Below are 27,433 nucleotides of genomic sequence, written 5' to 3'. Positions count from 1 at the left end.
ACCTGAGACAGATGCTTTTACAACAGTCAAGTAAACAGACACATAAAGCAATTACTAATAGTATGGAATCATTTCGCAGACTTTGTACACAGTTCTTCATGAAGTATCTTGCTTGACCTCAGGAAAAATGAGTCCATCCGTGACAGATTTAAAATGGAGAAAAATGCATCCAATTCTACAGCTGCAGAAATTCTACTACTGCTGGTGACCAGGTCAGCAAGTGACTTTTGGGTGTCACCTGAGGCGTTAAAACCAGAAAAAGGTACAACAGATACACTTCCATGACCCAGGGATGTACTTTGCTCCGTACTGATACTTGTTTACGTCACTAACCGGAAAGGAAACCTGAGTTTTTCAAACACAATAGATCTGCTCTGCCTTTGAGTCACTCAGTACAGGTTAAAATAATTGTCTTGTTTTCTGCATCATGAAGTAGACTCCTACAAACTCACTCCCGTACTGTACCAGCGCAACAGTCCAAGACACTGCCAGGGCAATGCCCGAGAAGGTTAAAAAACCAGGAATTCACTTCTCAACGGCCTGTTGAAACATTTGCATGGTTTCTTGGCTGAACAGTTTCCTGCACTGCTCTTCTCTGAATCACTGCCTACTCTGTATGAGCTAAACCGACTTCAGAGTCTCATACCTACGCAAGAATGATTCACTGATAGGAGTTAGGCTGCTCCTGGGTGGAGAAGAAAAAGAGAACAGCAAGAAAATCCAAGCAGTCATCTCTTTACTGACAGGTTATAAAAAAGAACAAAAAAGCAAGTAGGTGTCTGATAAGGATGAGCTGCCCTTATAAGCTGCAAGAGCTCAGGAGGCTGTCAGGTATGCAGTTGTTCTGCCAACAGCAATAAATGTGAAACACCTTCCATCCCATTTCCAAGTCTTCTGGCATGGTTTGACCCTCAAATCAGCAATGCATCCTAAGAGATTTCGTTTCTGATGCATTTCAGTTGAGATGAAGCTAGCACAGCAGTCCCAGTTGCTACCAAGAATCCCACAGAATTTTCTGCTCCAAACACTGGTCCCAAACCTGTGACAGCACCAGTGACTGCAAGCAGTGCTCTTCTGCTGCAGCCCAGGCAGTGGGCCTGTGTCCCTCACCCACTTGTCCATCTTGGAAAAAAAAACAAACCAGAATTATTGAATGCAAGGAAGTTATGGAGTCAAAGCACAGGGTTCAGACCAGAAATAAACCTAAAATTGTTACGAACTAAGGAGATGTGGATAAAGTAGTTAGCCCTTTTCTACCTTCCTTTATTGTCCCGTCAATAAAGTGGGGATATGATAAATCTGAACCATTCCCAGTTTGGGTCTCCATGTGAGGTGTCCAGGTTGACAAGTGACATAGAAGGAAATTCAGCAGCGTTACCACCAGATGATTTTACATGGTTGCTACAGTCAGAGAAACTGCTGAATTACCAACTGAAAGGTAAACTAAACTAAACAAAAATCCCAAGTTATCCATATTGCTTTCCACCTCAGATTTAACTGCTACAAAACAAATTGTTTACCAAGAAACAGAGGCTTTCTTAGAAGGACCAGGGGATGATTTTCCTCAGAAAGGCAGGTTTGGCTAAATATCCTATCCTGAACAAGCAAAGACAAATTCTCCATCTAACATAGTGGGACTGGCTGAAAAATAAAAACCCCAATCAAAGCCCAGACAAAAAAAAAACATTGGAGGTTGGACTACTTTTGAAGTTTTGCTGGCACAAATGCATCAATTAGGAGCAAGAAAAAAAAAAAAACACAGCCTTAGCTGACGTAGCTACGCTGGCCAAAGCCTTTATATAGTGGGAAGGGAGGGAAGAAAAAGGAATACCCATGCCAGGTAGTTTATTGTGGTTTTGGGAAGCTGCCATACATTCTACCTCCCCGAGGAACGTTTATCCATCAAACCATGCCATTGTTGCCATTCCACCACACTTTTGTGCTACAAGCGAGGCCCGAAATTCCCCTGGCATTGATAAAAGCTATTAAATAACAATTACTTCGTTAAAAGCAGGGCTTGTTCATCCCAACGCCACCCACTGAAAAGGCACTTCGGGATGTGCTTTATGCAGCTTCTTTACTGGAGAAACGTGTCAGCCACCAGCTGAGTCCAAAGTAGTTTCACGGCGGTTGTTCAACACAACGTGCTTTTCCACAGTTATTTTGGGACCCCACTGGACTCTCAGGCAGATCTCTTGGGATACACTGAGGACTCCTGCGTCGTCTCCAGGTCATCACGGCATTCCTGTTGTGTGAAATCCTGGGAATTCATTGCTCAGAGAGGTGGTGGATGCTCCATCCCTGGAAACGTTCAAGGCCAGGTTGGACAAGGCCCTGAGCAACCTGATCTAGTTGGAGATGTCCCTGTTCCTTGCAGGGGGGGTTGGACTAGATGACCTTTGAAGGTCCCTTCCAGCCCTAACCATTCTATGATTCTATGAATTCCTACACATTCGCCAAGGCACAACCAAACCACGAAGCGTCAACGTCTGATCCCTCCTGCACCCATATAGATTTGACAGGGATGCAATTACTCTGGATTTAAGAATAAGGTTGGAATACAGCCCAACAATACCATGTGTCTTAGCCCAAATCGTAAAAGTATCACGCCTGGGCCATAAAACTCTTCCTGAGACCACTTCTAAAATGTACTATTTGATTACAATTGTCCAAAGTGTTGGCAACAAAAAGAAAGACGGGATGGAAAAGAGCACTGGCTCCTGCTCCTCGACTTTGCACCATGGTGACCAAACAGGAGAGTCTTTTAATAAATGCAGCCTGTGTCCACAATATTATTTTTTGTGTGCATTTTCCTTCTACTTTCAGTATGAAAAACCCCACGACGCAAAGGCTCTGAGAACAAAATACAACACAGCCAACACCTTGAGACTCTTGCAGCCCTGGACAGCATCTCCCATCTGACACATCCTGCCTTTTTCCAAAGACCAGGGGACACAAACAACAGAAAAGCAAACTGGAGCAGACTTCAAGTCTTGCACATTTGTGCGCACAAAAAAAGTTAAGTGCTTGCTCTGTGGACATCCAGTGACCCAGCAACATATTTCAAATGGGATTACAGCAGTTTCCTATAGGACACCCTCACAAACCCACTGCCTGTCCCCCTGCAATCCTCTTACCCTTTGGCTACGGGAAAACAAACCCATGTTAAAGAAATAAAATATCTCACCTGCTATATCTCCTGTTGCCATCACTAATATTTTGGTTTTGAACTCACACTTAAGACAAAATGCTCTTCACAGGATGGGTGACAGCAGCATGTTTTCTAACACGGGGTTAGTCAACTTTGACTCTAAGAAGAAAAGTCTTGGAAGGTGTATGCTGACCCACATTCCCAGCACATGGTCAGTGTGTGTGTTTCTGTTATTATTAACAGTGGTTTTAGAGAATCCAGCCAGCCCCTGCTGCGAGGGGAGCGTGGTGCTAAGGTCAAAAGCAAGAACACATGTACCTGCATAGTTTGAAATATAGAAACAAATTGCCAGGTCCAGTCACAAAAATCAGACAGAAAAAGGTGTAGGAACGTTGTAAAAAAAGCACAGCTAGGCATTACAAAACAAAAGCAAAACCCATCCTCTCTGAAGAGAGACCTACAGCAAGCAAAGCTATAATTTTTCCAGGCTATTAGCCCCTCGAGACCCATTCTCCTCTAAAATTAAACTCTGCTGCAGGGAGAGAAAGAACAGCAACAGACTCTTTTGAAGAAGGAGCAGTACCAGGAATCAGGAGATGAGAAGCCAGGTTTGGTTTTGCCACGTATTTCCTATGCTCCTGATTCTGCAAACACTCAGGAACACGTTGAACTGGACTGAGTTCAATCGGTTCCTCACAAAGCATCAGTTATCTCGACCCCTCCTTAAAAGCTCAGTAAATATTTTTGATATCCATCCCTTCACACTCAAAAACACGCTCTGTGGACCCACATCTTACTGAAGAGAAACTATACAAAGAGAAGACTTGAGTCGCATCTCCCAGTTCCCCATCATGTTCCTTAGCAACAAGACATTTTACTCCTTTCCTCCTGCCACGGCAGATTCTATTTTGGAAGCTAATTTATACAGCCCTAAAAACCCAACCAGAATCTGGAACCACGCATCACCAAGCACCGTCCTTTAGTCCTTGAGCAGGATGCTGGTTTTGAAGAAGGACCAGCCAACACCACATCAATAATTGCACTAAGCCCTATGCTGGGCTCCCTTGTCGGTCGTAAAGATTTTCAGAAAGAGATTTTAAAATTCCATAGATGTGAGAGTTTAAAAATAACCTTGAATCTCCAATAACCTTCATAAACGTGTACTTACTGATTTGCTCATATAAAATAAAAATGCTGCGTGCTTTTTGATGCTGCAGCATTTACCTTGAGCCAGGCTGACAGCAGTTCAGGCTGGTCTCTGTGCTGTAAGAAGTCACGAAATATGGTGAAGGTGATTAATTTCAGTGTCATTAGATAAAAGCCATTAAAATTAACTACGATGACAAGAACCAGCCAAGAATAAGCATGTATTTCCAGCTATCACATGAGCACCCTACACATGGAGAGTAAAGTAGGTCATTAAAAGTGGTAAGTGATGTTGCTGTTCATATTTACAAAGTCTAGTAGTAAGGAAGCTGCACTTGCATCTGCCCAAGCTTCTGGAGCCATCCTTCAGGCAGGGTCTGAAAGCCATAATCTCAACTAAACTAGAACTCTTCTTTGTCCTTGCCAACCTCAGCCTTTGGCTCAAATTTGAGCACCAGCTTACTTTAGTTAGCACAGGAACACCTGGCACAGATGGTGTGTATCCAGGACCAGTTTTGGCAACTCACCTGGTGCATTTTCATGCCCAGATTCTACAACCACCTGTGTCAGCTTCCACTGCATTTGGGTCCACTTAGTCCTCTTCCAGAGACAGAAGACTGCAAATTCAAAAGCCAGCAGCACATCTGACCAGCAGCACCGACTGCTTTCAACATGAACAATTTAACTAAAATCGCACGTCTGTAACGATACGCACAAAGATTATCTGCAGTTTGAACTGTCTTAGAGATGGTTTTATGTTAATGAGTAAAAGTATACAAGAATTAAGAACTAATTGTAATGGCAAAACCCCTTTCCATGCTCTTCACTGCCAAATTCTGCCAAATTTGTTGAGTATTTATAATGGGATAATAATGACAACTGTAAGGTTAGCTAGATACCTAAGTATGTCACCTAGGGAGGTTTGATACCAAGAAACCTGCAATATTTTCCAGGTTAAAGATGTGTCTGACCTTTTCATAGACTCTAAGACCACAAGGGAGCACCAAGATAATACGACCTGACCTCCTGAACAAACAAACCACAGGACATCTCCGAGTTAATTCCCTGAAGCACAGCATACCTTCCCCGAGGGAAGCAGTAGATGGTTAGGAGATATAAATCAGTTAGCTGAAGGCTAACAGAGGAAAGGAGAGAGGTTTCAAAGGCTGACAAGGTCAATCTATTAATTCTATTAACATGCTGGAATTGTATTTGGGAAAAAAAAATAAAGCAGCGCTGACTAATACAGTGTTAGTGACAATGCAGCAGGGATGGGCTTCGGTTGGGTAACACCAGGGTCTCAAAGGTTTGCAACTAGAGGTGAGGACGTAAAAGATGAGGCTGTAGTTCAAAGGCAACAAGTTAGCTGAGACCAAAACTGGGAAACAAGTGGGCATTTAAAACAAAATGACAGAGATGAGGCCACTTTGCACACAAGGTAGTAGCATCAGTGGCTCAGGTGGCACAGAAGAGGCCACAAGACCAGCAGCGGGACTGGGAAACAAGAGAAGCAAACTGGGAAATGTAGAGCTAGAAGAAAAACAGCACAAGAGAGGCACCTGCAAATATCTTTTTCCTCTTTCATTCAGACCACATTTTGCTAAACCTCTGTGTGTTCCCAGAGTTTAACGTGGTTCTTTTGCTTATCTCGCTTACCTTGGAGACAAATGATCCTCTGGAACATCAATGTTCTGACTCAGGTAACTCACTAACACGACGACACATCAGATCTGTCCGTCAGGGAGACAGTGCTGGTCTTTCACCCACGTTCAGTTCAGGCTATCATGGTCATTTGCCCTTGCATGCCCAAGCACACGCGACACCACAACAGACCGAGGCCTTCATGTGACACTGAATTTGCACTAACGAGAACATGATACTGTAACCTGAACGTATCTCTAACACTTACACATATTCATGTAGAATAAATCCTGGTTTAGAACAATCCCAAAGGTGATGCACCCTGTCCCATGAAAGGTGTTACCTGTTAGCAGATTTCTTATCTTGAACCTCAAGTGGTGCAGCAGCATGAAGGACATCAATGTACTCAAGTGGTGCAGCAGCATGAAGGACATCAAAGGACATCAAGGCCAGTAGCAACATCAACAACCAAATGAACATCAGCATCAAGCAAGTAACTGTGTATCAGATACTCTCCAGGTTCTTGTAAATAAGGAAGAGAGGGGAGAACAATCAAGAGCCAAGCTGCCACCTAAACCATTAAGTGACACCAGCACAGGTTCAAAAGCTCCTCAGTCAACTCTGCCACAAGTTTCTCCAACTCATTCTCCAGGGATGAAAACGCCACGCACTCTCTGTTGGTAATTACTTGAGCTGCTAGCTATCCTTACAGGCTAATTTCTCAACGGCTGGCCTCAACCTCCCTTTAATACAACCTAAACCAAACGTTTATTGTCCTGTCTACAGCAGCCATGGATTGAGGGAAGTCAAGAATGGACTGTTCTCATACGTATTCGAAAGCAAACTGCCTTTGCCCTCCCTCTTTCAAACACCAGCTGTACGCTGCACGCAGGATCCTTCCTTGATCAAAAGGCTTCAGAACACTCTCAACCAAGTTGCAGCACAGCTGCTCGAGCCTCACCCACACTATTTCTACTTCTACAACAAATGGTAGCAGCGCTGCAGGAGGTCTTCCAAAAACTTGACAGTAACCCAAGCTGCCCCTGAATAACATCAAGTACTTGGGACACACGCAGGCAGCCCAGAGCTCTCACTAGCCATTCAAACACAAACCACTCTTCAGCCCAATCCTGACATCAGCTAAACCAGGATAACCGGAGTGACTGCAGCAGTCCAGTTCCTCCAGTTTCGCGCAGCAGCACGCTCCGGCTCGGGTGGTGGGAGGAGGCAAGCGATGAAAAAAGATCTGACATGAATCAACAAACAACAGAAGTGGAATGATTAAGAGTTTGGCAGATGGAACCCAATCCTGGAGCGAGAGGGTGTTTGCTCTTATGCAAAGCCTTGGGAAGACACTTTTTTATTCCATCAGGAATGGATATGAGCAATCCCTCTGGAAAAAGGAGGAGGCTCGGGTCAAAGCGCACTGTCTCCCTTTTCTTAAGCCACATGGCACAGCTGTTACTTCAACCCTTACTTAGTCCTCAGCATACAGACTCTTCTGAAATATGTGGTACTCCCAGTAGGACAGGTAACATCACTGCTGCTCTCCCAATCCCTTCCCAAAAGATGCCTATCTCCATTTCCACTAGCCCCAGGGCACCTGTTTACAGCCCAGCCCAGCCACTTTCAAATTACAGTCATCTACTCTTCCAAGATTAATATCGTTCTGGTTCTTTTTCTATTTACAACCCTGACTCTCTAAATTGTTTATACTTTAGCTATTAACACCAGCATTAAGCCTTGAGACGAAATTGCCTTTGGAAGCCAAATTCCCACTCACCTGGAGTGGAAACAATATTGAAGACAACAGACATGAGCCTCATTCACATCACAGTCACTTTATACAGCACCGGCGGGACACAATAGCCTTAAAGAGGATGAAGAGGACATCTTCCCATGCATCCTCCTCACACAGCTAAAGCAGCATCAAAAAGCTTTGCTGAAAATGAAAATCGGGCCCGATACGTGTGGGGATTTGCAGCAAACTAAATCTGCTTTCTAAGACTTAGGAGTGCAGATACTGTATTGTTTTGCCTGCTTTATTCCTTTCCTTTATCTCACCAGTCCCGAGCTTTGCTTTCAAGCGAGACTCTTTCATCGTGCCTGTGTGGTGCCCAGAACAAAGGAGGTCAGGGAAGAGTGGAAAGGGAAGGCCTCCTGCCTTCTCTGTCATAAATAATAAGATCCTGCAGGGCATTTAGCCCTTAAATGGACTATAGCTTCTAGGAGGTTTTCTTAACAAACATGAACAGCCGAGCCATGACTACTTGCAAAGTGTCTACTACGATCACGGTAACTGCTCTCCCTGGGAATTTTATTTTTCAGAGTGTGTGTTCGCTGCCCCAGGGGCTCCAGCAAACAAAGGACGAGCATTTTTCAATAGGAAGCCCCCTTCTCCTGAACAACGCATCAACATTAACGCTCAGGAATGCATCCTGTGTCCTCCAGTCTGGGGAGGAAGGGAAAATAAAAAGATAAAGCGATATGCAAAAATCCATTGAAATTCAAATTCTAGACATTCCCATCTGTCAGCTGCCTCTTTGGGAGCAGAGGTATAAATCTGAGCAGGAAGCATTGATCTCACATCTCTGCAACCCCAAGGACCGTGCTGAGATACTTGACTGCGCCGGAGGGGGCCTGCAAGCTGAAATTCCTCCTCTCCTGGGATTTGGGTGGGAATCCTCACACAAATCATCCCGGACATGAAAGAGGCTCCCTTTAACAGCTCTGGTTTGCTACACACCCATGACCCTAGAGTAAGTCCAATAAACCACTTTACAACTATGGACCTAGTGAGTAGAAAGGCACAATAGAAACCTGAAGTCAGAGATTAGTAGAAGGGAAACAGAAGTAAATCAATTAGCAAAGGGGGAGGGGAGGAAGTAAGTGGCATTAATCAGTCTTCAGCTGGCAGGAGAAGCCAATCACCAAGCCAGGCGACCTGCCCAAGGGCACAGATCTTCTCCCACAGCAGAAACAAATGGGTCTGCAGTCAGGGTGTCAGATGAGAGCGCGTCACTGGAAGTTACTGAGTAACAGGTATTTTTTTTTTTTTTCCATCTGGCTAAAAACCACGATCCCAGGCTACCCCTCTGCAGCAGACATCATTTGAAAGCCTCGACTGCATCGCCCCTATATCAGACCAGTTCTGCTCCAGGTGCAACACCCTCCTGTGCCATACACATCCGTGTGCAGGACACCTTACAGCAAAGCCGGGCACCTCTGTGCCCAGCTTGGGGGGGGGTCTTAACTCCAATACGTGCCAAGCCGCCACCGGAAACGAAAAAAAAAATCTTCATTCACATACATTAAGTCTCCAAAAGTGCAAATTAAATAGCTGGTGAGTTACTAAGCAACAAGTGGGCGCAGGAACCTAAAAATAGTCTGCGAGGCTTACATAAGAGAGACGCTAACGCGAGGCGGGGGGGGGGGGGGAGGCAAAAAAAAAGAAGAAAAATCAAAAAGAAGAGACCTGTCTTACCTTGCTCGCTTGGTCGCAAGCCAGAGAACCTCTCCGGCAGCTGTCCCCGAGCCCAAGCCCGCAGCGCGGGGTCTCGGCGGAGCTCTGCCCGCCCCCGGCCCGAGGGGATGGGATGGGATGGGATGGGATGGGATGCGCCGCGGGCGGAGCGGAGCGGACTGCCCGGCCCCCTGCGCGGTGCGGTGCGGTGGCAGCGCGGATCGGGTGCTCACCGCCTCCGCGGCTCCCGCCAGGCCCCTCCCCGGCCAAACCGGCCCGCCTCCACCTCCTCCACCTCCCGCCGGTGCCTTCTTCCCCGCCGGCTCCCGGCGCCGCGTCTTCCTCCTCCGCTTCGGATGCTCCGCTTGAGCCGGCGGGTCCAGCGCCTCCCGGTACCCGGTGCGACCCTCCCGGAGATGGCTCTGCCTCCCCGCAGCCCCGGGCTTACCGCTGAGCGCAATCGGCCGCAGCTGCGGAGCGCAACGTGTCCGTCTGTCCTTGTGTCCGTGTGTCCGCTCCCCCCCCCGCGGCTCCCCGCTCCCTCCGCCAGCGGTCGAAGGGCAGAGATCAGAAAGGGAATGGAAGCAGAACGCAGCTCCGTCTGCGGAATATCAGACCTCGGGGGAATATCAGACCTCTGGTTTCTCTCTGCCAACCTCCGTTGGCAGGACAGACCCGGGCTGGCCATCCTCGCCGAGCTCGGGGATACCTCTAGGAAAACACGCGGGCGCAAAGAACGGGGCCAGGAAAGCCACGCTCGAGTTTATCCATGGCTTCCTCGCTCCTTGCACAGAGGCAAACTGCACCTCCATGCCCCAAAACCTACAGAGCAACACTGCAGTAAGGGCCAAAGGCCAAGTTCATAAAGACTGCAGAGGTCCTGTGCCCTCATTTACTACTCACGCTGCAAACCCTCAAGCTACAAGGGCATCTCAGTATGTCCAAAAGAGATGCTGAGCACACCTGAATCCTTCCACGGAAGCACACCGGACACCACACACGTGAGCCCGTTTGCCCCTGAGCTCTGGGGGCAGCAGAGACACTTTGCACCTGGGGTGCCCGTTCTGTTAATTAATTACAGAGCTAAAGAAATTATGCCCCCTCCCACTCTGAGTGGCTATTAAGCAGCACAGTGCACGGCCACACGGAGCAGATCACTGAAAACAAACTCAATTAAAAATTCTTTGGGAGTTCGACTAGTTAAAACCGAAGCAAAATGACACGGATGGTTTTACAGTGACCTGGTTTACAGCCCAGCTCCAAAAAAAATGACTGTATCAGCACATCACACTCCAGAGCGGAACGCACAACGCACCGTGACTTGATTTTACCACCAGCTATGGCATCCCTGCTCGGCCACACCAAGGCCAGCACCTGGCAGCAGGGATAAAAGCCAAGAGAGCTCAGGAAACTTCAGCCAAGCCTTCCAACTGCCTTCTAGTGCCAGTGAAGCTGGTGGTGTTACCTGCATTTATGGAATAAATCCTGCGGCTGTTCCATCTAACCACGCTGACCCCAAGCTCCTCAGTTCACACGAGGCTGCGATGCGGTTGATCAACCTCAGTAATTGCTGTCAGACACCTCAAAACGTGGGCTCACGAGATAACTTCGACCACCTCGGGGTCAGAAGGATTAAAGAGGAATCTGCTTCTATTTCTGCAGACATCTTGATGATCAGGAGGGTCAAACTCATTTCTTTTGGTCCACAGTATCTCCTCAAGCAAATGTGTTATTTTCAAAATTGCTTGCTGACTCATATCTCCAACTAATGCTTGTTCTCCAGCTACTTATTATACTTGGTATTTATTACTGGAATTGTTTTGCTTGGACAACGATCATACCACCGCATTACTTTTTTCCTTAGCAGCCAAGCATGACTCCTAAATCCAGTTTTATATGTGCTTACGTACAATTCTGAATACAAAACCTTCTTCCTGGTAACAACTCTCCATTCCAGGAGCGTTCTTCCTATCGAACCCTTTGATAAAAGTTGGTAAAATCCCAACACAAATAGGGAATGAATACAGCAGAAGCAACGCCATTCGAAATCTGCATGCAAAATGCACATACAACAATTCAAAACAGTATGAGGACTGCAGAGCAGTAATGCTATCAGCTACTCAAAACTGCCAGGATGTGTTATGTGGTCCCTACATTGGGTTTTTTTTTGTTTTTCAATGTAGGCTGGGGCAGGCAGAATCCTACAAGGCCGATTAACCACGTTGTGACAAGCTGTTCCAGTTCACAGTTTGCCGGTGCACGGTTTCAAACCAGGGCCAGAGATGACACAATCCTGGTTTTGCTAATCAGAGCAGGAATGTAACAGCCACATCACCAGGAATACAGAGCTCCCTCAGCTGTAGAGGTGGGTATTACCTTCGAAAATTATTGCTGTGATGATCGACAGGGCTTGAGGAGGTATTTTACTACGTGGTGTACAATGGCACACCTTTCCCCCACCTGCACTTTGTTCCCTGTAAAGAAAAATACTTAAGGCTCGTTACAAAATGCCTTTGTTACAGGAACAAAACCTGAGCAACCAGGGATGTGGCTCCTCTGCACCTGGAAATAAGTCTGTGTTTGGCACATCATGGCTAAAGAGCTTGTCCTCACCACATGGCCATAACTCCTCTGGCTCTGGAGCTTACAGGCTCTGCCCTTGACTGTACTGAGCTTCTTCTCAATCTTTTGGTTGAAAATAATAAAATAATCTTCACATGTGGGTCTTATTTTCTGTTCCTAATTTCTTTTGCCAGACAATTTGAAGGAACAAAAGCAAGTGGAAGAGATGCATTCTCCGCTACTTACGTGTTCATCAGCTTGCAGTGGAGCAGAAAAGGTAGGTAATAAATGTCTATCTTTAAAGCCCAGCTAACAAGCCCAAGCCTTTGCAATCACAGACAAAAAGGCCCCTTCCACACACTTGTCACAAATTCAGTCCCTAAAGCATTCCGAAGTTTAACGTATCCTCCAAAAGTTATTTCAGACAGAAGTACTGGGAAAGCAGAGTAACCTAAAAAATGTTATTAATATACCCCATAGTTTCTTTCACTTTCTGGTTTTGCAGATTTAACCACTGAAGGAAGCTTCAAGCCATTATTAGAAGTCAGGCAGCCAGTATTTTTCAATGCTGCTTCTTACTCAGCTAGATTTATCCTGCAATCAAATACTCTCAAAACACAGAAAAAGAGAAACCCTCAAATAAACAAAACCCCCTTTTTAAAAAAAAGGAGTTGGGGGTGGAACCAGGTTTGACATAAAGGCATCTCATGGCCCAGAGTACCTGGACAATCACGTGGTGACTTGCTCTTTTGGTGGACATAGTCATGCTCCGTCACGGCTGTCCAGGTTTGCAAGAAAAATATTGCAAATATTCCATTTACAAAGATAAAAATGTAATTAGGAATGACATAATACACAGCCAAGAGAAGACTTTCACTTGCCTTTCCTTTAGCAAAAGCAAGTTCCCAGGAGCAGCCTTGGCTGCTCGTGTAAGATTTCTGGTGGAAACATCTCGCAGATGTCGCCCAAGCAGCGGACAAGATGCGTTTCTATGCAAGGAGGACATGGAGCTGCTGGAGTGGGGCCAGAGGAGGCCACAAAGAGGATCCAAGGGCTGGAGCACCTCTGCTATGGAGACAGGCTGAGAGAGTTGGAGCTGGCCAGCCTGGAGAAGAGAAGGCTCCGGGGTGATCTTATTGCAGCCTTCCAGTACCTAAAGGAGGCCTACAGGAAAGCTGGAGAGGGACTTTTTACAAGGGTGTGTAGTGACAGGACAAGGGGTAATGGATTTAAACTAAAAGAGGGGAGATTTAGATTGGATACAAGGAAGAAATTTTTCACTCAGAGGGTGATGAGGCACTGGAACAGGTTGCCCAGAGAAGTTGTGCCTGCCCCATCCCTGGAAGTGTTCCAGGCCAGGCTGGATGAGGCTTTGGGCAACCTGGTGTAGTGGAGGGTGCCCCTGCCCATGGCAGGGGGGTTGGAACTGGATCATCTTTGAGGTCCCTTCCAACCCAAACCATTCTATGATTCTCTATGTGTTCACTTCAGGATTCTCCTGAACACACACCATAGCTGTGCCCAAACCAGGACCTTCTGAGAAAGCCAAACAAACAGTATGGATCTGCCAGTCTGATTCTCCAGCTCCACTCACTTTTACCATTAATTTATAGTTTTACACAGGCACTTTGTTGCAGATGTAGCAAGATCACTGATCCCTAGGGGCACCAGAGAGAGAGCACCACTGCTTTGCACACGGAGAGGTGATGGTGCAGCTGCTCAGACTAGGTGAACTTAACAAGACCAGGTTTTAATTGGAGATTTGAGACATGCACCAGCATGACCCTTGATAAATCCATATGCCAGTGCAAGAAGAGATCAAAGCTATGTGCTATCATCTAAGGTTAAAGCTGCCTGAAAATATTTCTGAGCCACAACTTGGCTCCTATAATAATTTACAGAGTTATTTAGGAGAGAAGCAGAGGAAAAGCAGAGCAGAAGAATCTACCTTTTCCCATGATTTCAAAGCTCTTAGCATAACTGCAGAGTTTTGCTCGAGCCAGCTATTATTAGAGTTAAGTCCCATTTTGACAGAGCTTGTGAGAAAAGAAAAAAAAATCTCTAGTTTAAAAATAACAAAAACCCTCAACGTGGATAAGTGGAGAGCAGGCAGAGTGAGAAAGCAGCACAGAACATGTGAAAAGAAAGCTGGCCTTATTAATCCCACCTCGGTCCCTCCAGCATCCCTGCACCCAGCCACGTTCTACTGCTTTGCTTCACAACTAGTCATCCCATTTCAGCAGGTTCAACCTCCCAAAAAAAGGTTAAGCTATGTCAGCCCCAAACGTTTCCATGTCAGAAACACTACGACATCTCTTTCTTACCTACACGGAACGCAGATCTGCGTAATTATTTCTCAACTGATGTGCCCAGATCCATACACCACGCTTGTTCGTTTTTCTTTTCCAATTAAAACTGCCCAGGAAACATGGCCAAGACTCGCCACAAAATTACCTGTCAAAATTTGGGAAGCCTGAAGCTAAGGGTTCAACTTCTTCAGAAAGCCGCGGAGGCGGTGAGCGACCACACACACGGAAGAAATTCCACTCCAGGGAATACAGAAATTAATCCGTCTCTTCCTTCTACCTGGGTTTCAGGCATTTCCCTGTGACTTCAGGAGACTGGAGGCTGATTCCCAACGCCGGAATTACACCAGTAGTGCCTCCCAGTGGAGATGCTGGTAGAAGATGTTTCTCAACTGGTGCAGAGCTCCGCTACTCCCTTGACATAACCTGAGCTGACAAAAGGGCTCTTCTGCCAGGACAGCTGTGCCTACACCCCAGTGGGGTGTCTAGGGTGGTTTTGTTGTTTTCTAGTTGTTTTTTGTTTGTTTTTTTTTTTTTTTGCAGATAAGCTGTGGCAGGTCTGGGTGCAACCTTTTTCGTACTTCCAGCATGATTTAGCTACGCCAGGAAAAACATTAGTGCAAATCTGGCCTGAGGCTGGAGACGGAGACCTCATTCACTGGTGCCCTGCACCTGTGCTGCTACTGATACTGGACAAAGAAGCCAAAAGGTCACCAGAGCAATCACCTTTTTTGCTGGGTTTGCACTTGTGCGAATGATTATGCAGGGAAGGAGGCAAAGCTCATGTGAAATAACTTATCCTGCAAACTAGGTGCTTTGCACACATGACACTGAAATCACAAAGGCTGCCCTTCTTGGGGGCTGGGAGGGCTTGGACAAGCAGGTCTTGCCACAGATTAGAAAACTGTCTAGTTCCATTTCTAGTTTCAGCTAGAAAAGAAAAAAAAGATATAAATGAGACAGCAAGACTTCTCCTTCATCCCTGGAGCCTTCAGATACCCTTCTGGTTTAGTCCAGACTTCTCTCCAGGTTTTTCCCCAAACTATGGAGTCTCCTGCCCCATCAAACATCCTCTGCCCCTGCCTCCCTTGGACCCTTCGGACACAGCGGTAATACCCAAATCCCTTCTCTTCTACATGCTTTCAAATCCAGGCCTCTTGAAGAAAACATCAACCAATTTACTCTCAAATACCTGACAACCATCAAGATGTGTTTCCATAGCACCTAGGAAACGTTACAAAAACATCTGTTGGTTCAGATTGCAAATCCTTCACCGACTACAGACATCACCTAGAACTCCACAGAGTCTTTGGGTAAGAAACACAACCACGGGTGAATCAAAAAATACTGCCAAAATGCATGCTTGGTTCTTGCTACTACTGTCAGAAAACATCTGCACTGTTAAGGATAAAAGGATTAAGAAGGAAGAATAAAATATACTGACTCCCTCCCATGGCTTGATGAAGCAAAATTTGACTTTAGCTGAGTTCACTGCCCCAGAAGGCTTGAAGAGTCTTTAGTACCCAGGGCAGGACATACGTTGCTGCTGTCGGGATGCTCATCATCCATACCCAGGCATACTTGCCCAATAAACACAGAATCTATAATTTAGAGTCAGTATCTATCCCTAGCACGCAGGCACCAGGGAGCTGTTCTCTCCAACTCATACTTTCCAGCAGAATCACAGATTTTGTGGTGTGACTTTCATAGGAGGCCAGATGAATCCTGTATATAGCAGCATTTCCACAGATCAGCCCACAGTTCTTGTCCCTTTCTATTTCTGCCAAAAAACAGGAAGGGAAAAAAGAAGGGGGAAGAATCACTTGAAACAAGGGAGGGAGAGCAAAGAGAAAGGAAGACTCCAAGGAAATGAAAAACTAACAGGAAAACACTGCTGCAGTTCTGATTTGTATTTCAATTCTGTGCAGGAATTTAAAGACCTAAAAAGTCCTGGGCGGTCACAGCAATAAATCCCTTTCTCCTAAAACCAGGTAATTACTGGAGCAATTCAGATGAAACAAGCACTTTATCAGAATTCACTGCACTGAAAGCAAGCAATGCAACATCATTATGGAAGACTAAGTTGGGCATTCCTAACGTATCCAAGATGCAAACTACCAGCAAAATAACACTGCTAAAAAATTTCTTCTTTTTTTTTTTTTTCCAATGGAAGCATCCAACACTTACTACAGCAGTAAAATAAAGCCTTAAAGCCTAGTTATAAAATAAATCTGCCATTGGTGACTTTAGAAGGCAACAATGGAAATACAGACAAGGATTTCAGCAAAGGCAGAGCTTTACACATAGGCAACCCCAAGGAGATTTGCAATCAGTCGAAATACAAGTAGAAAAGATGCCTGCCACTTACCAAGTGCTTAAAATCACTGAATTGCACAAACATCAGCCTCCTGAATAAACTGAAACGTAATTCCAGTGTTGTGGGCAGCAGGACTCAAGTGAGCTCTGACTGGCTGTATTTATTAGCACCACTTTGATATCAAATATCCATGAACCTATTCATTTTACCCAAAGAATGGATTGGGATGATCTCTGGGAAAGGTAGAGTTACCCTGCAAATTAATTTCAACCTCGATACAAAGGGACTAGATGACACAGAGGAACATAAGATGACAACATGTTGTCTGAACACTTCACAAGAAACATGACATGCTGCCTGCCTTACTGTAAAAGCCCTAATGTAGCCTGCTGGAAAACAAAACTTACACAGTTTGCTCCTCAGTCTCTCCTGAAATTCCACTTTGATTTTCTTTCAAAGCACTTAGGAGATCCAGGAAAACAAAAGTCCAGATATGATTTAATGAAAGAAAAAAAATTGAAATGCCTGTTATCAAACACCTCTCAATAACTGACAATTGAATTGTTTAAGTACATAAAAAGTACCAGAGACATATCTCAGTTCCGTCGTTCCACTGGAACACTTTAATTTTGCTTAATGTTAGTTTTGAAAAGCTATAGCGACGTTGTCATGACGATGACAACACAACACAGTTGTTTTCTGCTACCTCTGTGCAACTGGGTATACATTAGGGTCATTTACGTTGCCATATAACTATAGTATTTAACCACATTTCTTTTCTTTCTTATTCAAGCAAGTTCTTTCCTCCAGAACATGGTCAAATAGGGTTTGGCACACTCTTTGGATATAACTTTCGGAGGCACAAATTGAAAGCCTGGGAAAAGAAGAACACTTTATATTTAGAAATTCAGCAGTCGAGGGGGGAAAGAAGAAAAAAAAAAGCAGCTAATTTATGATACACAGACTTCTGGCCACGTAGCTACTGACACTGTGGAGCATCCACACCACGAGAGCCAGGCTTGTCAAGCACTACTCTCAAGATTTGGACTTGAATGAAATCACTTGCAGGAAATCTGTGGGAAGATTCTTAGAATCAGGCATTAGCTTTTCCAGCCATCAGATATTAAAACAACCAAAAAAAAAAAAAAAGAATAATAAACTATTTCAACTACATCTAGCTTCTGCAGCCATACCTAGGGTGTTAGTAAGTGGTTATTGCTATCACATACAGGGTTAGACTGGGTTAGGACACTGAGAGACTAATTGTACGTAACGGGCTCTACCTGAGCTCAGCTGGGACTGGTTCAGAGCCTCTGTAACACATGCAGAGCCTGGCTTTACACTATCCATCTCCAAATCTGCACATCGTTAAGGTCAGGTGGGAAGAGGGCAGAGGGACAGACAGAAGGCAAGAGAAAGGACAAAGTTAAAATACCTCCTGGAACAAACTGCAGGAGACGAATAATTTAATGTGTAGAGACAGCAATTAGAGAAAAAATTCGAGATTTCAGTGTTATGCATTCTAAGGTGTTGCTTCTCTGGCGTGTTCTAGATCTGAAGTATTCTTAATGAGCAATGTTTACGTGCAAAAAGAAGTCTAAGTGAAGTGCTATGCCAAGCTTACAGGGTGAATAGCAAAAAAAAGATGAGGTGAGATGAAATAAGCTGAGTAAACACCCAAATCCCAAGAAAACTTGAGCTGCTGAGGATGAAGGTGGATACTGCTGGTACCTGAACAACTGGGCTTAAAGCTGGCTCAGGTGTGACCACAGTGTATGCAGTCTAATTCTCAGTTCCAGTGCAAACACACGCCATCGTAAGCAGAGTTTTCAGTGTAAAAAGAGTTAAAAAACCTATATAAAACAGATCTCAATTTAGGTTGGCAAACGCTAGGGGAAGAACCAGTGATTTGAAACATAGCTGCAACTTGCACAATAATGGTTTTTGGTATGGTGGGGAGACTGAAGCTTTAGAGCTCGTTTTCAGAGGCACTCTGTCCCACTTTTGAAACCATATTTCAGCCTTTGCCTCCCTATTCAGATCTCAGCTCGCTTTGTCTGGGGAAACAGAGCCAAAAAAGAACTTCAGTGTCCAAAAACTGCTTCAGGAGCCCAGAAAATAACTTCCCCCTAACACCAACAAAGTCTGAACAGGACCTCAAAGCTTCCCCACTTAAAAAACACATCAAGCATCTTCCTAACTCACTGGTAGCAGAAGAAATGTGACCGTGATCTTTGGTACACAGCACTGTCATGAACAAGAAGCACCAGTGCAGACCACAGAGGAGTGCTCGGGCACGTGAGGGATGTGGCACACGATCTCCCAGTGCTCAGTGATAGCCAAGTTTCTACTCTCTGTTGCAATTGCATGACTCACAGAGAGACACGACTGTCAAAAGAAATTAATTTCATATGAAAAACAGGCAGAACCACTAATAAGCCTTATACCTTTGAGCAGAAATATTATAGCTGCTCCAGTGTTGAACTCTTCCTCCTCACAAACAGCTCCAAAAGGAGGATGACTCTAAGTTACTCATTAAGTAATCAGAAATCTGGTGGTTCTTTATCTTCATGTTAAAAAGGGCAAGAAGCCCAACCCTGCCTTTATTACCTGAAGTTAACTGCTACTGAACCTTAGCAGGAATGGCTCTTTGAAGGCCTCGTGGATTCAAGGAACTTGACTATTAAGGAGAAAAAAATAAGAAAAATCTTTTCTCCATAAGTGTATGTCCAAAGGAAACTCCTCGGATCTTACATGCATTCACTATTCTGACTCATCCCAAACTTTTTGGCAGGTTACTTATTTATCAGTGGATAAGCCAGTCATAGCAACAAATTTTGCCCTCCTCCTTAAAAACTCGAGCCTAGTTTAAATATTCCCTGGCTTTTGTTGCTGGTTTGGGTATGTGCAGTGGAAGAAGCCTCACCACACGCACTCTGTGTGATCATATCTGAAATACAAACCCTGTTCTTCTCTGCCTTGCTGAAGTCTCTACCTTTCTGTCCGGGGAGCATTTGATAACTCTGGCAAACGCTCAGGGAGGTGCTCAGAAAGTTGAGTCTTCACACCAGAAACAAGAAGTCTGCTGTCAAATAACATTCTTCTCCTGGAGGAAGCAGCATGAACAGGAACCACAATCCTGTCTCCCACATTGCAAGGGTGTCAGTGCACAGTCTCCATGCCAACAGGCTGGAAGCACGTATGTGCATGGGGAAAGCACATATATACATGTATATATACACACAAATTATATATATCTATCTACAGTATATGCACATCCAGTTTTAAGACTGATTTATGAAATCCAAACAACATCCCAGGGGGAGTCAATATGTGTAAATGAGACCTTTACAGTAAAAAAATGTTATATTTGGAAACAGTCACTAATTTTACCTGTGCTAGGTTATTGCTATGAGTTTTGGATCAGCACTAGTGAGATCTAAGACCATGGCAACACGAAGCAGGACTCTCTGGATAAGAAAGCCACTGCCACATAACTCCACAGTTCACTTTGGGCATTGGGAGATGCTGAGCACAAACAGCATTTTCTGATCTTTAAAACAAGGAATTTTTGCTTCTGAAGATTTTCAAGTTCTAACAAACTTTCAGAGTTGTTTAATTCCTCTCCATCACCCATTTTTAACTTCTCTTTCTTTCAAACTGACATTCGTATTTGGTTGCTTGGGACTTCATTTCTTCCAGTTATGATTTTATTGATTCAAAGTGATCCTATCGTCTCCAACAGAAAAGAGTTGAATCACCCAGTTTCCCTGCTGCATTGTTTTATGTCCAAAAGTATTTAAAAAGGCAAATTAGACTAAAGGTTTGGTTTGGTTTCCCTGAATATCCTTCAAAACACCAGTGCTACTGACTTCTATGTACAGAAGAAGGGAAAAAAAGAAGAGACACCCACACAGAGACAGGGAGAAAAAGGGTGAAAGAAGAAAAAAAGGAATAAATGAAAACGTACAAGGGGGGAAGTAGCTCCAGGACGCTGGACGGGCTCCGTGGGCAGGGGAGACTGGGAAGGTATAATTAAAAAAAAAAGAAAAGAACAAACAAACAAAAAAGAAGTTGGTTAAAACATGCACCCATTCAAAATGGGTTAATTTCATACAAAGCTCAGCTGGGCTATACACAGTGCAATACACAACCACAGACCCAATCCTTCAAGTTGTTTGGTGCTTTATTCCCTACACGCTTTGGGAATTTGTTAGAATCCAAGAATTCCCCATCCAGTTTGTCCCAGCACGAAAAAAAAAAACCAAACATTTCGCATGTTCAAACTTTTCAGCACAAGGTCCATCCCTGCAGAGCAACTGTGAAGCCCAGGATTTGTTTGCATTACTTCCAGTGTCTGCTGAGCACGTGGTTATGGTTAAGAACATGTTTAAATAGTTTGTTGAGTCAGAAACAGGGCTGGAAGATCTTTCTATGGATGGACAATGCCAAGAAAACAACTCCCAGATTTGTAAATTCGCATTTTGGGGTAATTTGGACCCTTAGACATTCAGCTTTCCTCCATTTCTAACGGTGCTAAAGCAGGCAACTGCTTTTTATTCCATGCAAAAAGAAAGACAAAGATGTCTCAGAGCTATGTTTTGCTATCAACAAAAGATGTTCTCCCTGAAAATCATTAATTCCAGAGAAGGCAGAGACTTTGCTCCTGCTGGAGCTCCAAGTGTTAGCTTTTTTTTTTTTTCCCTGGATGGAAGAGAGAAAAAAAGTCCAGGAAATAACTTCCCCACAGATCAGACCAGCTCCAATCTGGGGTTTAAGCAAGTTGACATTGTCCTGCTGAAGTCTCTGTTTGACACCCAGCCCACCAGGCTGAATTGTGGTGGCTTCCAGAGCCTTGGAGAAACACCCACAGCCCATTTCAGACACGCCTGCAAGTCTCCTGAAGAAGTAGTTTTTACTTTTTGCAAAGTAGAGCTTTCATCCCAAAATCTTTGTCCATTCACAGCTCTGCCTGAGCTCCACAGGAGCCAAGAGAACATGATTTCTTGAAGGATTGGTCCTTAGGTCTGTCAATACTGGAAGCACATTTTCTGTCTTCTGCCTCAAGGACTGTATTTGGTGGCCCTGAGCACGTTTATTCCCTGTCTGGAATAAATATTGGAAACAAATACTGTCTTGGCTCAATAACATTTTCATTTAATTTAGCTTTAATGAGACCGTTGAGTGTTGAACACCAAGCAACTGGTTAGTTTATATCAGATTAACAAGACTGATACTAATTACATACATTTTATCTTTCCATATTTTCTTTACAAAAACACTAATTAAGACATTAGTGTCAAATGGCTGTTCAACCTGGGCATCTGCAGAATCTAAGTTCTATTGGCACCTCATTCTCCCTGATTTTTATTTTTATTTAAGAAAAAAACAACTGCACAATCTTTTTTTTCCCAGGGATTAGCAACTAGCCTGTTTCAAACCAGGCATGACCTCTTAAGAGTCAGTTATAATTGCAACAGCCCTAACAAAATCAATGTAACTCAATTTGCATTTTTGCAGTTAAAATTAATTCGTTCAGCACTGTACCAGAGTCTTCAGGAGGTCAGAACGGAGTCTGTTGCCTGATCCAGACCTAAATTTCCATCCTCCTGAAGTTCAGTGGATTATTTGTATCTGGCATGTTGACCCAGATTAATATGTTTTAAAAAAATAATTAATTTACAACAAGTATTACAAGCTTAATACTACCAAGTACCCTTTAACGTGCCCTTAGTTGCGTATCCTGAGTACATTTACCTGTTAAATCTAAATTAAATGAATGGATGAGACAGGAATTTGAAAAAAACTCCATAAAAGTTGGGCAGAGCTCCTGAGGTTATTTATTCTTATACCCTAAGCAAGACTGAGGAAGTGGTGAGAACGACCCCTGAAGTTTTAATAACGCTCATTGTTTTGAAAAAAGGAAAGGGAAACATTACTTTCTTCTCCCTCATTTTTCTTAAGCTTTATTTTTTGTTTCCCCACTGAAAGCAGATGCTCCCCAGCAGCAACCATGTTCAGGAACCTTCACCAAATTACCATGCCAAGGCACACCGCAGTGAAGATGTGGCACCCAGCGAGATGCTACTTGTCAGCAAAAGGCATGAAACAAATTGCACATATGAGGAGAAGCGTGCTACGTGATTTTAAATATTGTTAAACCACAAATATCCAGAATTCTGAGAAAGAACGGACTGAAACAGAGAGCTGAGACATGCTGCTGTTAACTGTGCCACAGTGACGAGCAGGGACAATATGAAGACACACACACACTGTTCCTAGAGAAGATTGGAGATGGACAGAAGTGAATGAGAAGAGCAAACACAGTCACAATCTACAGGCAATTCACTTAGAAGGAAAAAACGAAAGAGCTATTCACTTTTTTTTCTTCTAAGCAGCACAATGAAGATTTAAAAGATGCACTTTGCACCAAATATCTCCAAATGCAACCTTTCATCCTGTATCTCTTTAAAAATCTTTATAAATACAAGCTGATTCCATCTATTGTAGTACTGAAATTCAGCTAAATTGTCAGTAAATGGTATTAGGTATGAAATATTAGATATCAATTCAATATAATCAGGCTAAGAAGTTACCATTAGAGTGTTACATCTGAGTGAGAATACAGGAAGAACTCAGAAAAAAGGAAAGTGCTCAAGAAATTTGGGGTTTGATGAGCCCACGCTACCTTCCTGGATCTTTACAGTGTTTTTTGCCTAAATAGATAGAGTCAGGAACATCCCACCTGAAAAAAAAGGCATTTTCTCACAGCACTGAACATGAAAAAATGGGAGCACGGGCTTAGTACAATACTGAAGGGAAAATACCACTCAACAGGTAACTTCCAAGACCTCCTGACCAACACCCCTTGCTCTCCTTGTATGACTTGCTGACGTGTACAAATTTTGAAAAAGGAAAAAAAAAAAGAATTTGTTAAGCAATAATGCAACCGACTTCAATTTTCAGGCGCTAGCTTGTGTGTGCATGCACGCACACACACATCTCTGCGAGCATCCCTGCTCCCAGAGGTATTTTGGGAGATGATAGCTTTGACAATCCAAACTTCATTGCCAAATGCATTTCGGAGGTGACTCAAGGCAAAGCCAATGTTCTTTCTTATTACTTTGAACTTTCAGAATTGAATAAAAGGGACAGTTTTCCTCTATGGTTCATTTACTCTCATTTATCTCAGGCACTGATGCAAGCATGTACTTCCACAGTCAAAGAAAATATTGTTTCTAAAAGCAGAGTTTGCACTTCGAGCCAACCCTCCTCTCCCATTCCCTGTGTTTCATTTTCATTTGAACTTCAGTCATTATTTGTACTGCGTTATAGACCATTGCAATATTTTATGGTTCTATTAAAATGCTGTCCCCATCGCTTCTGCAAATCAAAACCTTTAATTATAAATAATAATAAAAACGCAGGGCAGGAAGTTCTTTGCTTTCCATCTGCTTTTCATCAGATTACTCAACCCCGCCAAATCTATGGACAATTAAAAAACTAAGGAGTTCTATGTTTGTAAATTCCTTCATGGCAAAGAGCTTTATGCTGCAGATACAGAATGTCCTAGATGCTCTACACATGATATTTGGATTAAAGAAAATAAAGTTTGCACGTTGATAAGTATGTCTCATCAAGCCCAAATCTAAAACTTCACATTAATTCCAGAGGAAATACCCTGCTAATGTCGGGTAAGGACAAAAGCTCCAAGTGGTTCCTTTTAGAAACGTTTCTGTTCCTTGGGAAAAGCCAATCTGAGGTTTCCAATACAGGCAAAAGGAGAAAATTAATTGATGTGGATATTTAAGTGTATGAGAAACTCCCTATACGTTTAAACCAAAGATGAGAAGACACTACATGCATGGAAGGAATACGGGTGAGGGAAACACAAGCTCTTCTGCATCATCCCGGCAATGCAATTCCTAGCGAGGCTCTGGAGGATCCACTTGGAAAGATCCAATTTCACATTTTGCAGCAGTGAAGCCGCTCAGGGTGCTCCAGCAACTCATTTCTGTCCCTGTGCCACCTCCCTGGCATTCAGCTTGTGCAGCTGTATGGTAACACAGCCCAGGAAACCGAAACTCCTTCCTCCCCCTTCATCTTCTCACTCCTTCTGTATTTCACACATCATTTTTCCCTCCAGGCAGAGAGGTTCCTCGAGTTCTCCAACATCACATTCAATATTCCTTAACTACAGGAACCTCCCTCCCTGACTCCTAGCTCCCTGCAAATCACAACTTCTGTAGGAACCGAGGAAGAGCCTTCCAGACTTCTGCCTCCACCATCCAAGCACGGTTACTTCCCACGGTGGAAAAACCAGGAAGCCTAACGCTACAAACAAATGGTATCATCAATCCTGCGTGCAAAGGAAGGGCAGGGAAGGATCACAGAAACAGCTGCAACATTTGTTCTAGCAATCCTGACATCTGAAAGCTCATTAGTGCTCTTCTGGAGCAGCCTTTTGCCTTTAATTGTACGCGCAGTACAGCTATCAGGGAAGGTCAACGGGGACAGCCTCATGACTTGGCAATATCTTTCAACTTATGGCTTTTAATAGGGCTTGGGCTTTTGGTATCAATTTTATAACAAACATTTCCCAGGCCTGAAAGAGGAAATCCTCCCCCCAGCGTGCTGTTAAAGCCAAACAGAATCTATTCATCTCTGCTGCTTCGTTATCTCTCATTAAAGCATGGCAAGAAACTACCCACTAGCAGCTCATGCCATTTAATTGCCTGAGCCATATTTAATAATAAACACTTGCTTAGGATTGTATTTATCAGCCCAGCCTGTATTTAGAGTTAAAGTTGCCCTTGTCTACATGCTTCAGCTGACAGAGTACAGAGAAGTGACTGATCACAGCATTTCGAGATCAACTTCAACCAACAAAAGGCAGACACTGGATTTATGGAATAACCACCTGCTGCAGCGCTTTGAATTGCTAGTGATCCCTGTGACACCGATGCTAGCAAATACATTTGCATGTTCCCAGGAATAACAAAGGCTGGAGATGCCAATGGCTCAGAAAACTATTTCCCTAAGCTGTCGGATTAATGCAGTGCACTGATAGCTTACGAGTGGTCTTGACTTTCTACCACTGAACCAAAAGTCCCAAGCTGTAACATAAGATCTGATAAAACCCATTTCCTTCAGTAAAACTTTTGAATCCCATCTATTTGTTTTAAACCCTCCAGTCAGCAATCTTAGAAGATAAGGAACATCATTAAAATAGAGAAAATAGATGAAAAGAATACCAGTTAACTCGCTTTCTAACTCAACTTGCCGGCTGCATAATGTTTTAAGAAAGCGATTTCAAACTGCTTCTCTTGATACAAAAGATATATCTTTGTATATATTAATATATTGGTATTAAAAAAAAATAATCAGGAAAAAAAAGTTCACCACCACTAAATTCTGCAGAGATCTTATTTATGCCAGCACATCTAACTGCAATCATTTCCAGTGTATACTAGGATGACAGTAGAATCAGTTCCAAGATCCCATGTTCTGTTTATTTTTCCTTTCATCAGCAGAGCTTAGTATCAATTTTCCTGTATTTCATACAATACAAAACGTCCAGAGGGCAGTAGTAGGAAGTAGATGGAGCCACATACCCAGAGTAGAAGCAATTAGGATTTCAAGTTCTGCTATATCTGACTTTCTCCATCAATCCCCAAACAGAAAGAAGGTTCCAGTACCTAATTAATCTATTTATCCTAAGTCAGCATAAACATTTTTAGGTCACATGTATGCTCTGTATGAAAAAAACCTAACATACAACACTCTCTGGACACCAAGAACGGGGATGTTGCACAGAATCACTAATGACAGATTGCTGAAGAAATCTTAAATTCTTTCAAGCCTAAAATCTTGGAGATTTTAAATCTAAAATCGAAAATTCTTACAAGCCTAAAATCCAGGAGATGGACATTGATAGTAGCTTACAAAACACTGCAGGTGAAAGACATTCAACAGTGGCAACTATTCAGAAAGAGGTAATGTGGAGATGATCAACACATAGAAAGGATAACGGGTACGTATAAGGGATGATCAACACACAGAGAATAACACGGGATGTATAAAGGAGGTATTAAACATGGGACACCAAAAAGATAACTCTATTTTACTTTACTGCATCATAAAACATAAAATACATACCTGGTTTTGGCACAGAATTGGTCACGGACTGAGGAACTTTGTCGTTAATTAGTTCAACACACTCACTGGGAAAAAATCCAACCTGTAGTAAAAACAGAAAGAGAGGCAGAACACTAAACACAGTGTTTTTAAGATCTGAACTGGTAAACCAGCAACTATTGCATATTTTCCTCAAACTCTGCTTGCCTGATGCCCCATAACGTTATCCAACATAAAATGACCAGCATTAAGAGTAATAATTTTTCAGGAGGATGCAGCCAAAAATTCTACAACCCAAATAATTAGTTCTGTAAAATACGGTTTTAAGTCTGTTTTCTCAGCTTGGTACACAGGATCAGAGATACTCAACTTGCAGCAGAGAGAGGAGAGGACAAGTGTGCTTAAATTTCCAGTGGAAGGAGGGAGAGAGAAAGACTTCAGCTGGGTTTCCTGCACCTGGCTGCACGTATGTTACATGAAATTTAATGAAGAGAGCGAGATGTTTCAGCTCTCAGCATCTCAATTATCTGCACACTCATCTCACCGACGCTTGACTTTTTTTCACTGTCAAAATACCATATTCAGTAGCACTTTGAACATGTTATTCCTTCAGAAAAACGGACTCAAATATGGCTCAATATATTGGCATGTCTGTAATACAGAAAAATACTCTCGTGTCATAAATTAGGAGAAGGCACTTTGAATGCACA

General features: G+C 43.6%; 1 protein-coding gene across 2 annotated transcripts in view; it reads right to left on the bottom strand.

Annotated features, from left to right (window-relative positions):
* Positions 1–27,433, bottom strand: part of ARHGAP32 (Rho GTPase activating protein 32) — a 180,738-nt gene that overhangs the window by 38,715 nt on the left and 114,590 nt on the right. Inside the window, exons 11-13 of one of the 2 annotated variants that reach the window (XM_086626940.1) lie at positions 26,745–26,826; positions 20,557–20,607; positions 17,870–17,944 (exon numbers count right to left, since the gene is read on the bottom strand). In XM_086626940.1, the coding sequence (XP_086483066.1) occupies positions 17,870–17,944; positions 20,557–20,607; positions 26,745–26,826 (208 nt within the window). The remainder of the gene's footprint in view (positions 1–17,869; positions 17,945–20,556; positions 20,608–26,744; positions 26,827–27,433) is intronic. The other variant, XM_086626942.1, reaches the window with a different exon arrangement.

The sequence above is a fragment of the Tauraco erythrolophus genome, chromosome 26 (assembly GCF_009769465.1).
Source record: "Tauraco erythrolophus isolate bTauEry1 chromosome 26, bTauEry1.pri, whole genome shotgun sequence".
Lineage (NCBI taxonomy): Eukaryota > Metazoa > Chordata > Aves > Musophagiformes > Musophagidae > Tauraco > Tauraco erythrolophus.
This window is presented reverse-complemented; position numbering and strand designations above follow the sequence as displayed.